At 42.4% G+C, this 14,935-nt stretch overlaps 1 protein-coding gene across 1 annotated transcript in view; it reads right to left on the bottom strand.

Moving 5' to 3' along the window:
- PLOD2 (procollagen-lysine,2-oxoglutarate 5-dioxygenase 2) overlaps window positions 1-7,965 on the bottom strand; it is a 49,679-nt gene extending 41,714 nt beyond the window's left edge. The window contains exon 1 of the mRNA XM_068200777.1: window positions 7,730-7,965. Coding sequence (XP_068056878.1) covers window positions 7,730-7,826 — 97 coding nt within the window. The 5' untranslated portion in view covers window positions 7,827-7,965. The remainder of the gene's footprint in view (window positions 1-7,729) is intronic.
- Window positions 7,966-14,935: the final 6,970 nt, after the last annotated feature.

Genomic DNA, 14,935 nt, shown 5'->3' with positions numbered 1-14,935 from the left:
TTCAAAGTCCCACTAACCACAGCTATGATCCCATAATAAGATTGGATTCTCTGCAGTTCCGTAGTATGGTTGGATTGATGCTAAAAACTGTCCTTGAATGGGAGATAAAATATGTTTGAAAAGCTCATGAAAGATCAGAAAGTGGTACAAGTTAAAATAAATTATAAAATTAGAATTAACAAATAGCAAGAGCAGTCATGGATTGCCAAACATCTAGTGCATGCTGATTTTCTATACCAATACAATTCTTCTGTGAGAGAGAAGGTTTTCTAAGAACCAATGCCTTTAAAGGCCAGAATTTGAAGAAACTGACCTTACTGTACAGACCTCAGTTTGATCTGTTTTCCTCTGTATGACAAACCTCCCTTTAATCACTGCACTTCTACGCATACATGTCTTACTGCAAAACACAGACAGTAACACACACATTACTTTTGTAATTTCCAAAAACGTATGAGATTCTTCTTGGCCAGCTACTAACATATTTGTAAAAATTTTTCTTTTGATGGTATAAAGTTATTGCAGAACTAATGGAGGTATACAGGTATCACCTCTGCTACCACCTATTTTTTATACTGATTCAACCTGAAGGAAAAAAAAAAATTCTGTCTTTAAGCCATTGCAAACAGTTTATAACCACAGTTGGCATTTATGGTTATTATTGGCATTTATCAGGATCAGTCAAAGCATGGGCTGTCTGTGGATAATCCTTCCTGTGCTCTTCCACGTTATCTGTAAACCCTCCCGAGGTTACTGAGCAATAGCTACTGGCATTGAAGCTGCCAACTTTCCCAAGCCAGGAAGAGACCTAAAAAAGGCAAGAAGCTTTCAGGAGCATTCTAGGGAAAGAAATATACAAAGTATCATTGCCCACTTTCAAACAGCTGGTACTGTTGCAACTTCCTCAGCCACAGTACCTGCAGCCTGTTACAGGGCTCTCCCTCTTCAAGCGTTTTACAGGAACAAAGAAGCTGAGTTAGCAAAAACACACCCTTAGACTAAGCAGGAGCTGCTCTCAATTTACTCACAGTAGAGAATCTATGTTAGATTAGCACTTGCTAACACACAGCCCCTGGACAGGACACTACATTTTTTTTCCTTTTCTACAAACTGAAATTCCCTCAGGCTTTAATTCACAGCTCGCAGTGGTGTGAACAGGCATTCTCCTCTTCCATGCAGACTGACTCAAATGGCAAGTGTACAGAGCTGCTGCTCACTGCTGTCTTTTCTCACATTGTTTCTGATGTCACACCGATACAGCAGCTAAAACAGTTACATTAAAACGATCAAATGTTGAACAGAGACAGTTCAAAACCAATTAAATAAAAATTTGTGACACACAAATCACAGCTCTTTCTGTGTATGTTTATCCATACCTACACACACATTCAAAGGTTAGCAGGAACTCCCAATACACAACTGATTTCAGGAAACATTTGAAAGCTGATTATGTCTCAGCTCTTAACTTTCTTTCATTCAGAAGTATTGGATATATAGTCAACAAGAGCTCATTAAGAACTGTATGTGCACTCATCAATCACGCACGTCAGCCCTTAGTGCAGCACTGGCCAGTGCTCAGGCCTGCACTCACTCTAATGCAAGATTTCCTTGTTTTGATAGTTAAACAAGCCAAATACAAGCAGCAGTAAAGTGCTTTTCCATCAGCTTCAGAGGACTTGGATGAGACTCTACGTACTGAGTCAGCTATTCTCTAGTAAAGCAAAGATAAGACATGTTCCTTAGTTCCCAAACGAAGAAAAAAAAATAAAATCGACTATTTGTAAATGACATCTTTGCCACGCATGAAGGAACTCCTAGCTGCCTAACTTCCTGACAAATGGGGAACAGATCAGGTTGCAGCTGTTTATGGGTGCCCAAATAGAAATGAAACCACAAACATCTTGAGAGGGAGTGGATGGAGTCATGGCACAGGCTGTGTCTTGTCTGAACGCACAGCTTGGACAGCCTCGCTATAAACTGTCATCAGGGCTGTGCAGCTGAGAGCAGGACACAATTAGCATCAGCTGGCTAAGTGAGAAAGTTTACTCAGCTTCTGCCTTTTTGCAGCCTTGCCCTCTCTTGTCTCTCTCATAAATATGTATCTGCAAAAGAGCATGTTCCTTCTTGGGCTGTTGTTTAACAAACCCAGCTGTTTAAACAGAAGCGGTCGCACACAGCACCAGGCATTGCTGAAGTCAATCTTTTGACAGCTAATCAATCCACCAGTGAAACTCAGCAGTTAAGATTTGCAATAATAGTTTCTCCTTCGACTAGTCTTTAAAAAAAAAGAAAGAGGAATTCAGCTAGAAGTGGAGCCATTCTGAAGACCCACAGCTATCCTTCACCAACCTTTGTGCCTGCACCGTAGTTCATGTTGTAAGCAGATGCTACCACCCAGATCAGTCAGTTCATTTGAAAAAGCTGCCCTACAGCTCCACATCTGGCTCTGTGTCTGAACACTGGACATATAAAATTCTTCACACACGTGACACTACCCCAGAAATAAATTTAAAAACCCACATACTTTTCAAAGTTCCCCATTCTGTGTGCACAAGAAATTCAAACTCCACACTTTGCCCTGTCCTGTACAACTCAGTCTTTCAAATCACGAAATAAAAATTCTGTCCTACTTGTGACACAAGACACCATGACATGGCATATATATGATGTATATTTAAAGGTGTTTTTAATATCATACATTTTACCCAGCAATTTCTGGTATTAAAGTTATGGGCCTGGTTCTGATCCAACACAATGACTTTACAGTGAAGTAAGGCAGAATTAAGTAAAATGCTTACAAAGACACTGTATCAAAGTATTATGTGAATGACAAAATTAGACAATCTATTTTTACTTTAAAAAAAAAAAGAAAAATTAAAAGATCAATCCTATCAGAAGTTTATTAGTTTCTACACAGGTGATATCAGGAAGAATGGGCTCATTCAGCGCATTAAAACAGAACTACAGGCACAGAATCCATTCTCAGAGGAGTGGCACTTAAATGACAAGCCTATTTTTGTTTAGCATTTTTTTGTCTTTGTTTCCTTACAGTATGTTTCCATTAATTACAAATACTGCAGCTTTAAAAACATACTTGCTCTTTCCTTACAAAAGCAGATATCTGGGATAAAACGGCAACCTTATGTATTTAGTCTCCTTATCATCAGTATAATAAGTTTGATTTTTAAAATCAAACTTACCTTTGGAAAAGGTGAGAAGGAAAAAAGGTGAAAGGAAAAAATTGAGAAGCAGTTCTATTAATCCTAAAGCTACTTGTAGCATCAGGCTGTGCTTGCAAGCATGTATTCCTTGAGAGTTAAGTGTCATTTGTTCTCTAGAGCTACATTACCACACAAGAGACACAAACCTGCTGCTAATCTGTTTGGTCAAGCTGTATTTTGTGCTGGAGAGAACCCTGCTACTGTTCAAATTAAGAGGGATCAAAACTATTCTTCCCTTTCCAACCTGTTTGCAACTGGTCTCTCAAAAACTATAAAAAAATAACATTATAAACTAAAACAAAAATGTCCTTACTGCAACCATGCTTACTCCTATGACAAGGGAATTCACTTGAACAGCATGTCAATTAATTTGTAATTCAGACAAATGGAAAGATACTGCTTTTGATTACACAGTGCAATAGTGCTAATTCAGCAGACAAACTAAACACTTCCCCATGAAAAGACAAAGTCACTTATACTTAAGTAAGCAGCAGAGAAGGAAAAAGCTAAAAACTTGCCCATAAATTATGACAACCCCAGAATATGCCACCAACCTAAAGAAAACCTGAGAAATAATGTTAGTTTAGATCCTTGACAGAAATACATTTCACACAAACCACCCCTGGCTCAGATAAATATAGCAGTCATTCCACTGTGCCCCTTCAGTGCAATTTACAGCATCCAGTGCGGATGAGAAAGGTCTCCTTGCTTTAACTGAAAATGCATTTTACAATCAAAGTTCCAGTAACCCCAGTGTATATCAGAGCAAAGCAAGGACACATCCAACCCTGTGGTGTACTTCCACAGCTTAATTATTACCTTCCTCTATGAAAAGAAAGAAAAGCCTGACCAAATAAATCTACAGGGGTTTTTGTTTGTTTGTTTTGTTTGTTTTTTGCCAAAGAGACTGGCATTAAGGAGCCTCTAACCCAAGTGCTACGGAGAACTCAGACTGCAAACCTTGGGTGCCTTCAAGGATGAGTATTTGCCAGGAAACAATACATGCTGAAAGCACAACTTTGCTGCTCTGCACCTCTACCAAAATGTTTGCTTATTTTTAACTAACTCCAAACACCCACACCTCCCACTACACACTGTTTCATTTGCCATTCACTATTTATTTCAAAGCTGAAGGCTAAACATATCTCCATGAGTAGGTAATTCCCACGTAAGTGGTGCACACTGATGGTACCTGCATGATGTGCTCCAGACAGGTAACCCAAGCACTGCCTACTGCACAGTCAGTTCTGGGTTCATCAGCCTCTGCTTTTCCCCTTCTCCTCGAAGGGGCAGCTTTTTCATACATTCCTCACAAAAAAAGTACAAAACTCCCAAGAGATCTGGAGGAGGTTTTTCCACAACACAGGTTTATGTAGCAGCTTTAGGTACAGTGGTGACAAGAGGAGACAGACTCCACACCAGTAAAGAGGCAAGAGACAGAAAACTGGGCAGAGACAGAGGCAGGCAGAGTGCTGTGCTTATGGCCTCTCCTTCCCCAAGCATGCCGAGTCTGTCAGTACTTCTAATAAGTATGTCAGGATGGTTGAATGGCTAAATTTTCTTGTTTGGGCACCACAGGTAACCCAGAAGGAAAGGCCTATCGATCGCTGTCACTCAGACCACTTAGGCTGAGCCCAAATTAACCGAAATGGCAGCAGTACATGCTGTAACTCAAAGCGAGTCCTCCCAGAGTTAGACCAGCCAGCAATTACTGCTTGAATCCCTTGTGACCAGCAATTGAGGGACACTGGGGTGGAGGAGAGCCCAGAGGCTCAGAGCGCTCCAGAGCCAGCTGAGCCACCACACTTCCCAGTCCAGCTGCTCTGGGAAGCCACCCACGCTGCTGGAGCCCCTCAAGCCACCCCTCCTGCTTTGGGAGGGCACACAGACAGCAACAAACCATGGGGCCCACTTCAAACCATGCGGCCTGATGGCCACCATCACAACCTGGGCCCCAACGCCTCAGCGTGGCTCCAGCCAAGCCTCCACAGCCGCTCTGGGGAACAGACTCAAAGGCTGCAAAGTCATTTTCCATGCAAACAGCTGATTGATAAAACATCCTAGGTGAGAACATCTACATCTGCTGCCAAGAGAGTGTCTGCCTCTCACACAATCACAAATGTCATTTCCACTGACTTTGTGTGTCACAATAAGCAATCTGCAAGCAGCAAGCGTGGTGCAATGAAAATATTTCAGCGCTGATGTTTTAACACAAACTTTTGCATCTCCACCACACAGGAGCCAGTGTTTCAGAGCTCAACAGTGCTCTTCTCTGTGACTGCCTGAAACATAATCCTGTGGCCAAGGAAGGAGCGCAGAGGGATTTCTGCAAACCCAGTTTGCCATAGGGCCGCACTGATTGCTCCCTGAAAGCAGTGCTGTGCAACAGGCAGCTCTCCTGAAATCACTTTTCCAAGACTTTCTGAGTAAGGTCTTATTAAAAAATAAAGATGCAGCTTGGCAGCTGGTTCCAGATAGTCTTGTTAGAACTTTTGTAGCAAACAAGCAACGCTAACGGACTGCAGTAAAAACGGACATGTAAAGTGTGCCTTCACCTGCTGTTTTTACATTGATTTGTACGAAGTATCAAGAAACTAGAAACTGAAAAACAGATTTCTAGAAATAGAGGCACCATAAGGTCTGTACTTCTTCAAGTAATACAGCACAGACTTGGGGAAAACATTTAAGGGTTAAAACTGGAATAAAAACAACACAGCAGGCAGTGTCTGAGGTCAAGAAACTACTCTCAGAGTGGATTCAGTTCAGCAGAGATTGCTACAATTCAGGCTACTCATGTCTAAATTAAAAAGAATTAAGGTCTTGCTTCATGAACACCTTACCAGTGCACCTACCAGTGCTTTCTTGCACTGTAACTTGCGTAGAGTCATTTTTATTATTGATATAGACAAAGTAGTCTATTTTTGGGTTGCTGAATCATACATTGCTGTCTGGAATAGGGACTCTGCACACATTTGAAAAGCACAAAGATTAAAGAAGAATCCTTACCATGTCAGCTATTAGTTTACACCAGCCTGAGAGCCCACATTTCAAGTGCACAGTTAAAACATTATTTGAACAGTTATACTTGCGAGAATAACTGCTTGCCATAACTAATTTCCAAAGAAGTTCAACTTACAATCTCACTGCCCTGAAAACAGGGATAGGAGGTCAACTTTCTGCTCGAACCTGTCCCTGGAGGGTGCATTCCGAGGGTCAGCAAAGGCTGAAGGGTAATGCCCACACCCTCCCCAGCGCACAGAAACCAGACCATAGCCTTCAGAGAAGTACTCTGAATGACCAAAAGCAGCAAAGTATTATGAAAACTGGAAAATAGAACTTCATTGAGTGGTCTGGTATTCTTCAACAGCTTTTTTTTTTAAATCATTTAAACTTTCTATACTACTTTTCAACTAAATCAGTAGTCTTAATATCAAAGTTAGAACTTGCTGCTCAAATAAAGAAGCCTCCTTGTTCCCCCCAGAAGAAATTAAGTTAGATACTAAGAATAACTTGATAACTCTTGAGAAAACAAGACAAGAAATGAAACTATTTTGGATTTCATGTGATAATAATGTAGTGGGACGAAATACCTTTGTATGCGTAGAAAATAAATCAGAAGTACAGACTCTAAACAGCATTATAGCAAAAAATAGGTTTTGGCATATTGTTGGACATACATGTGCTTGGACACCTCTCTCTGAGAGACTTTACTGTATACATTTATTTATTTTACATGCTGAAGATAAAATTTCTTTCTACATCCCGGCTCCTTGAAGCAAACACCACTACACGAGTGAAAGGCAGGGAAGGCTCTGCAGGACGGGAAGGGGCACTGGAGTCTCCAGCCGACTTTTGCACTTAAGTAGGAAACCTCATCAGCGGTTGCTCAAGCTCAGAGAAGCAGTGACTGATGCTATTGCTCCTCCGAGCACTGGAAAAATATGTTCATCAACACCTTGTCTCGTGGAGACGGGAGAAAAAGGGCGGGGGAGCAGGCAACGAGAAACTTTAGGAGTCTCAATTCCCCTTAAGGAAAACTTTTTTTGGTTTTTTTTTTTGTTTTTTTTTTTTTTTTTTTTTTTTTTTTTTTGCCCTTAAGTGGAATTAGGCATCTATGAACTCCTGGGCGGGTTAAGACTGTTTCAGCCGAGCGGTTCGTCTCGACAACAACCCGGGGAGCGCTGCCCCGGCGGCCCCTTCCCCCAGCGCCGAGCTGCTCCGCGTTACCGTGCGGGGCAGGGACGGGCCGGTGGGAAATAAATAAATAAATAAATAAAAATAATTAAATAACCCGGCGAAGCGGCGGGTCCCAGCGTTCCCTTCCTGGCGGATGTTGCCGAGCCGCCAGGCACAAAGCGGCCGATGCCGCCCGGCCAGCAGCGCATCCCCGCCACCCGCACACACCTCCCGCGGGCACGGCCACCGCACCGCAGCCCCCGCACCGCACCGCAGCCCCCGCACCGCACCGCGGCCCCCGCACCGCACCGCGGCCCCCGCACCGCGCTCACCTGCGGGGCCGGGGCGCCGCTCCGCCGCCGCCGGCAGCGCCAGGGCCAGCAGCGCCAGCAGCAGGAGCCGCGGCCACCGGGCGCCGCTCCTCGCCATCTTCGCCCTCCGCACCCGCCGGCCTGCCCGCACCACCAGCCCCCAACAGCGGGGGAAAGGGGCGGGCGTGGAAAACGAGAGGGGAGAAGGCGCCTGGGGACCGCGGCGGGCAGACAGCGCTCCTCCTCCGCGGCGGGCAGGAGCCACGGGCGCTCCCCCCGCGCCGGGCTTTATACGGCGGTGGGAGGGCCGGCGCAGCGAGGGCACCGGCGGCGCAACAGGAGCCGCCGCGGGCGCACGGTGCCGCCGCCGCCGCCGCCGGGGAGGGGCGAGCGGCCAAGCCCCGCCTCGGCCCCGCCGCGGGTGCGGCGCTGCACAGGCGCGGCCGCGGGGATGGGGCCGGTGGGCCGGGAGCCGCCGGGCATCGGCCGTGCCAGCCGGCTGCGGCGAGCGCTCCCGCGCTTGCTGTGCCAGCAGTTACGCTCGCCCGCCCCGCCAGACACTTGCTCAGCGCTTTCATTGGCCATTATGTCCCGATAAACGTATTCCCCAACACACGATTTTGTGAGTACCTGAGGCCGCTATGCCGTGAGCCCATAGAAACGATGCGACCCTTCCGCCTGTGTGCCCTGATGGCATCGGGAGCGCTCTGCCCCTCCGCTCCGCTTGAGAAGAACATGTCTGTCAAAACCTCCATCGCCTCAGTATTCAGCTGACTTGGTTCGTTTGTCTAATCAAAACACACAAGACTGCCACATTGTTACCATTAAATAATAGCCAAAAATTCACTGCAGGCAAGCTCGGTGATGATAAAGGAAGTGTACTGGCCCACTTTCACTCTTTTTCTTATTGTGATACAAAGCATATTCAAAAAAATACCATAAATGTTTAAAAGTGACAAAAAATTAGAAAAGCAGATGTCAACTTATTGGAATCAGTGAAGATTTACACCTTGGAAATACTATTTGAAGACCAAAGGCATAATCCAAAACAAAAATTAGTGGTGAAAGTAAGATTCATGTATTTGAGTTCCACATATATAACCATCAAATAGACACCTCATTTTTTTATCCTAAATGTCTCTATGGGCTTAACAGATGTTCCTTTTTGGACCTATAGAGAAAGGAAAAAAAAAAAAAAAAAGGGGAAAGAAAGGGAAAACTTGACCTTGACCTGGGCTACTATAGCTCTAAGAAGTGTGTGCTGTTATTTGGAACCCAGGGCAGAAATCAGAGCCTGCATTATTCTCCCAGATACCTTTATGGTTAATTGGAAGAGCTCATTCTTTCTGGATCAGGCTGCACAAACAGCAGGGATGGAGAGCAAACCAAATAAAAAGACTGGGTCTTTGGTCTGGAGGAGCTTCTGCAGCATAGGCGCTCATGACAGCAGCTGCTGGGAACTAAAAATGTAATCATGCAATTGATGGAGAAACAAAAATGATCCTCCAGTTCTTGGGAAATTCATTATGTACTTTTTCCTCCCACCTCTTCCAGGCACACAGAAATTCACCAGAGAACAAGTATGTTTTGAATGCAGACAATATGACCACATCACTGCTCACATCCAGCCTCTGCTCACTCCTCCAAGAAGCAGCACCACTGCTGCTGATCACCTCAGCACAGGAGCTGAAAGCAAGCAAATACCATGACTGGGATGATCCTGCAAGTACATCCATCTTCAGGTTTGGTTTTTCAATAAACAAGTTCAAGAAATTTGGCTAATGGAAAATGAAGATAGAAAAAATATCACAGCTGTAGTTTTAAAGTAGAAAACAGTTTAAACAAGCATTTCAAAAGAGGTCCTCAACAGATCAAATCTCACCTCAGATCCAGAACAGCTTCATGGTAACACTTGTACTGAGAGATAGAAAGTGTAATTGCAAAGCTGGAAAAAAAAAAAAAACTCATTCAGAATAAATCACTAAAGGCATGTAGAACACACTTAGTACCATCAACCCTGAAGGAAATCACAGATTTCTTCAATAAAGTCTGAGAGGAAAAAACAGGACCACTGGGTATAATTTCAGAATACCATGGAGATGATGTCATGGCTCCCAGGGATGGAATGGAAATCAGACAAAGCTTCAGCCCCTAGAATTGAGAGTAAAATCAGTGGCTGATGGTCATGTACATACCCAGTGCTTTGAGAAAGCACAACCATAAGCAGCTGCTTTCGCCAGAGAAAACACACAGGTCCTGAAAGAGTTAGGTGGAAACCAATGGGCATAAAGAGGAGAGAGTGTCCAAGAGGAATCCTAAGAGGCATTTTGTTATCAAAATGTACAAGTAAACAGTAGCAGGGAAGAATGAAAAGAATTGGTGAGAGAACTCTGTAAATATGCAACAGTGAAAGGAAAGGAAATAGCTGGTAAAGACGGATTTCTAAAGTAGGAGGAAAAGGGGTTGAGGGAACTGTCATATAAACACAGCTTACACAGCCCATACCTGTAAGTGCAAGCCCAGACTTGGACTAGAAATTTATACATTTTCTAGTTATTTTCCATGGTCTCTTGAGGGATAGTTTCAATTTTAGACTGTTCTTAGAAAATGCAAGCTTTGTCCCCAGAGAGAAAACAGAGCTGAAAGCTACCCAAAATACTGCTTTCAAAGTGACAGATGTGGTCATGACTTCTCCTACCCCCAGAGGCTTCACTCGGACGTTGGCTGATGGAAAGGAAAATGCTTGTGAAACTCCAGAACAGAGCTGCACCAGCTGTGCAGTGCCCAGGGGCTCTGTCTTGCCCTGCTCTCACAGACACTTGGGTTGGAAATGCTGCTTTTGTGCACAAATACCAACTTCAAGGCCTGAATTGACAGCTGGTGGCTGGCAGACTCTTCAGCTCTCCTGATGCTTTTGCTGGCTGCTTCAGGACTGTATTACTGGTGTAGCAGCTGCAACACTTAAAACACTGCAATATCAGAGCTCCTAAGCTGAGACTTACCCTCAAACCAAAACAATTTTAAATAATAACATAGGCAGTATTGAGTGAAATGTCCAAGTATGCCTGCTAAGCTACGAGGTTAATTCCTGAAGCAATTCCTATTGATGTTCTGAGAAACAGGCTCACATTCTTGCTATTCTCACTATTTGTTCCTTTGATTTTTGACTTTATTGAGCCTTTTTCCCTTTCCTCTGCAAGAAGGCAATTTCTTCATAAGAAATGAATATGTTTTGTTAAGTAGGCATGGAGGACAGCAGAGTTTTAGTTGTGAGGCCTTGAACGTGGGAGCCCAAGGAGTTTTTTTGTCCTAAAACTACAGCAGTAGTGGGGAAAACAAGAATAAGAGCAACTGCAAGCAGTCCTCACTTCCAAAAGTAAATGTGTAAAGTTATTTTCTAACCTCACAACCAGTTACCAAATTTATTTATTTTTCAGACCCTGTGCATTTCAGCAACTCAGCAATAATATTTGAATGAATAATAAGAAATTAAGCTGGCAAGTATTTGGGCAAAATTTTAGAGGACCTCTGCAGAAGACAACAGCTTCCTGAATTGTTTCTAACCCTAATTCCTTTGGTAGCTCTTCTTCAATATTTAGAGAGTTCTTTTTCAGTCTCAGTAACTCCCTGTCTGTATCTGCCCATCTGTACCTCCTTTTCCCTGTCTCCTAATTGCCTGTAGGAAATTATCATGAGGTTAGAAATCCATCTTACCCAAACCACCACCAATTCTATATTTCAAAATGCATGTAGCCAATGCCACGTGGAATGGAAACAAAGACAGTTCACTGCAGTTCCAGCCCACCACTGCAGTCAAAGGGAGAGAGGTCCTGTTGCAGAAAGACTTCTAAACCACAGGAACTTCTTATGATACCTTTTTCACATCCTCTAATTACTCTTCATCTTACTGTCCGTGAAACAAAAACCAGTCTGTGCAGTTGCAGTGCTTTTCCTCTCCTTGAATTTACCTCACTTTTCATCTAGGCCTCAAAAACCATTCTTTTATCCTGGAGCCCCACTAGATTACCTTTTCCACAAATGCTAAAGTGGAGAAGCATTGCTCACTTGAACTTCCTTTCCTAACCTTGTAATACTGAAATTATTCATCATACATTAATTAAAACAAAAGAAAAATAACAAGATTGATGAGTGGAAAGCCACAGACAGAAGATATTTTCAGCAGTTCCCCATCAGCAGCATTCCAAGAATAAAATAAAATCATCATGCAAGGATCCCAAGTCCCTAGCCTCAATGAAGATCATAGTTTTCTAACAGATAATAAAGTTTTGTCTGGGCAAAATCAGATATTCCCCATGTATTTTCAATAGCAGCAGTCATTAGTTATTTGTTATAAAGAACAAATTGATTCGTCTCCTATTCCAGATTTTCCTCTCAAATGTCTTTTTTGTTGTATAAATTTTGTCCTCTTTTTGTGTTACAGCAGTAATTCCATAGCAGCGATTTCACTGCCTGGGTCAAGTAGATATAAACTACAAAATGAAATAAAAGGTTTTGGCTTTTTGCTTATATCATGGATCTAATTTTTTAATCAAAGTAGTTACATAAGTTTGTTTTTGAGAACAGATTAGTAAAAGACCTTTGAGATAGTAAGTAATACAAATTTTTCCAGTTAAATTATTTACCTAGTGTAATTTCTTAAAAAAAAATACTAGTTTTGAATTATAAATTCAACACATATCAGTATTTTACATGAGTCGGGGGTAGCTCAAAATATCTGTTTGCAATTATAGAATAATACTAATAGGAATTGATATTCCAAATTAATTTTAAAAAATAAAAATCCCTTGTCAGTCATAGGAAAAAACCTTCTTCATATATATTTAGTTTAGATGCCTGAAGTTGTTTAAATTTGCCACAAGCCAATGAAACACTAGCATTAAATTATAATTAATTTTTCTTCTTTTTCAAAAAAATATCAATAGGGACATGAAAGTCCATCTGGCAATAACATGGCATTAAACTGTGCACCACACTGTCTGTATGTGTGTGCAAGCCTTTAATAAGACCTCTTCAGTACTTCAACCCTAATAAGAACTCTTCCACAGACAAATTATTTCCAAAGAATCAGGCTAAATGGCACTGAAATTCTAGTCTCGCTCTCTGAAAATAGTTTCTCTTTGGTTGCCTCCCTTTAATTTATCCTGAGTTTCAACCAGAATATTTCTCTGAGCTGCTGCCCCAGTGGTGTGATTATGGCTGTGATCCAACCATGGCCAAGAGCTGCCAAGTGCTCCTCAGGGATGTTAAGCCCCCGCTGATTTCCATGGGTGCTCAGCACCTTTCACTATGGAGCACTGGGGGAACCTTTTGGGCTGGAGTCAGGGCTTCTTTCCCAAACCACCCAATCAGAAATTGCTTCATTTCATTCACTCGTTTATAATTTTAGCTATAAACAGCCCATATGAGCAAAAGATTAATAGGGCTAGCAAGCATTTCCAGGGTATAATCGGCTGTCATCCCATAATTACTCAAAGAGATTGAACGAGTGGCTTTGAAATTACAAGGAGAGTTGCATTCTTTTACTGAGATGGGAGCAGCAAGACATGAATACCCATGAAAAGCCCTGCTAAGTTTTTGTCTGTGGTCCATCCTTTAGCATTTAGGACACGGTTGCTCCAGCCTCAAGGGCCTATCCTGTGATACAGAAGTCACTGAGCACCATAAGAGTATTAATCCTGCTGATCTGGCCTTAAACCAGATGCATTAGACCTCTGGTATTGCTTCTGGTGGACACAAAGGTCTGATCCTCATTTTTCACTTCCATTACATTCATTTTTATGTGAAAGGAACTTAGAATTAAATCCTGCAGAGTAATCCCTGCTGATCATGGTTGATCTTGTAAAGATTTCGCTCCCATCACCCAATAAACCATAAAATGCTTCCCAGAGCCTCAAATGAGAGGTGTTGAAATGCACAATTAATCAACATGACTAAAGTGTTGTTTTTGTTATAGTTTGGGGATGCAGAAAAGAATATAATAGAAAAGGAAGCAGCATCCAAGAAAACTGGCAAAAAGAAAAATAATTTTAAACATTTGCTGCATGGAATTAATAGAAACTAGTAGAAAAAATGCCTTTAAGAAATTTTCTGGAGCTGGGAATCTACTGGAGTTTTGTGTCTGTCAAAACCCCATCACTGTAGAAATGTTCCACTGAAGTGAGCCTGTGGAATTGAGCAGGCTGAAGGGTGTCACATGTGTGTGATCAATAGGGGAGGGGAGCTCACAGTGTCTTTTACAATAGTTCCCCTAAAGCTGACTATTTTTGTGATTTCAGAAGACCAGAGGAGAGTTCTAGAGTGGCAGTTTGGGAAAACCACTGGAGCAGAGAACCATGCCCCACAAGTATTCTCCTATGGTAAGACATCAGATTTCATACCCTCTGTTAGTGAAATAGTTTTGGTCAAAATTTCTTTTCCTCCTTCCCCTGCTCTGGGAGTTTTATATCTGTTCTGTCTATCCACAATGATCTCATTCTCTCCAGCTGACTTGTTTGAGGTAAATAGAAACTGCTGTCCTAATTTTGACAGGTAGGTTGTTATTTTTTAGCAATTTAGTTTGATTTATAACAAAATTAGTCTTATTCCTACTTCCTGTATGATGCAAATAAGGAATCCCAGATGGCCTGAAAACAACTTCTGGCAGCATTTCTGGAGCACTAGATTCAAGAGAGAAAAGAAAGGAGATGGACTGGACATTATTTTGCTGCTGCAAAGTCCCTTTCCACAGAGCCTTTCAGCTTCCACTTTTCAGCAGGCAGTGTCTGAAAGAGCAGCCTCAGGAAAGGTGAAGGAAAGCTAAGAACCACAGATTTTTTAAAATTTAGTGGCTGGTCAAAATATTATATGGCTTTTCAATACCCAACTATTTTGCCTCTTGACAAAAAAACCTTTTACAGGGAAAAAAAGGTGGCAGCCAATAAAAACAAGGAGAGTAAAAATAGCATATTTAAACCAACAGTTAAATACAGTTACCAGGAAAGCTGAGGTTGTGAGCAGTGTCCCTGGCACAAGCAAGGAAGCAAGAAAATCTCATGACTCAATCTGTAGGGGAGTGTGCTTTCAAACTTAGACACATTTAGGAGGTCTTGAGGTTTTTTTCCTCATCCTCTTCTCCCATCTTGCACTGTGTGTGTACACAGCTTTATTTGATAACAGGGGATATGCAGGGATGTTAGGTTCAGATCACTACTAGAAAACTCTCTCTGC

This window comes from Anomalospiza imberbis, chromosome 10 (genome assembly GCF_031753505.1).
Source record: "Anomalospiza imberbis isolate Cuckoo-Finch-1a 21T00152 chromosome 10, ASM3175350v1, whole genome shotgun sequence".
NCBI lineage: Eukaryota > Metazoa > Chordata > Aves > Passeriformes > Viduidae > Anomalospiza > Anomalospiza imberbis.
Note: the sequence above shows the minus strand (reverse complement) of the source record. Positions and strands in the feature narration are given on the sequence as shown.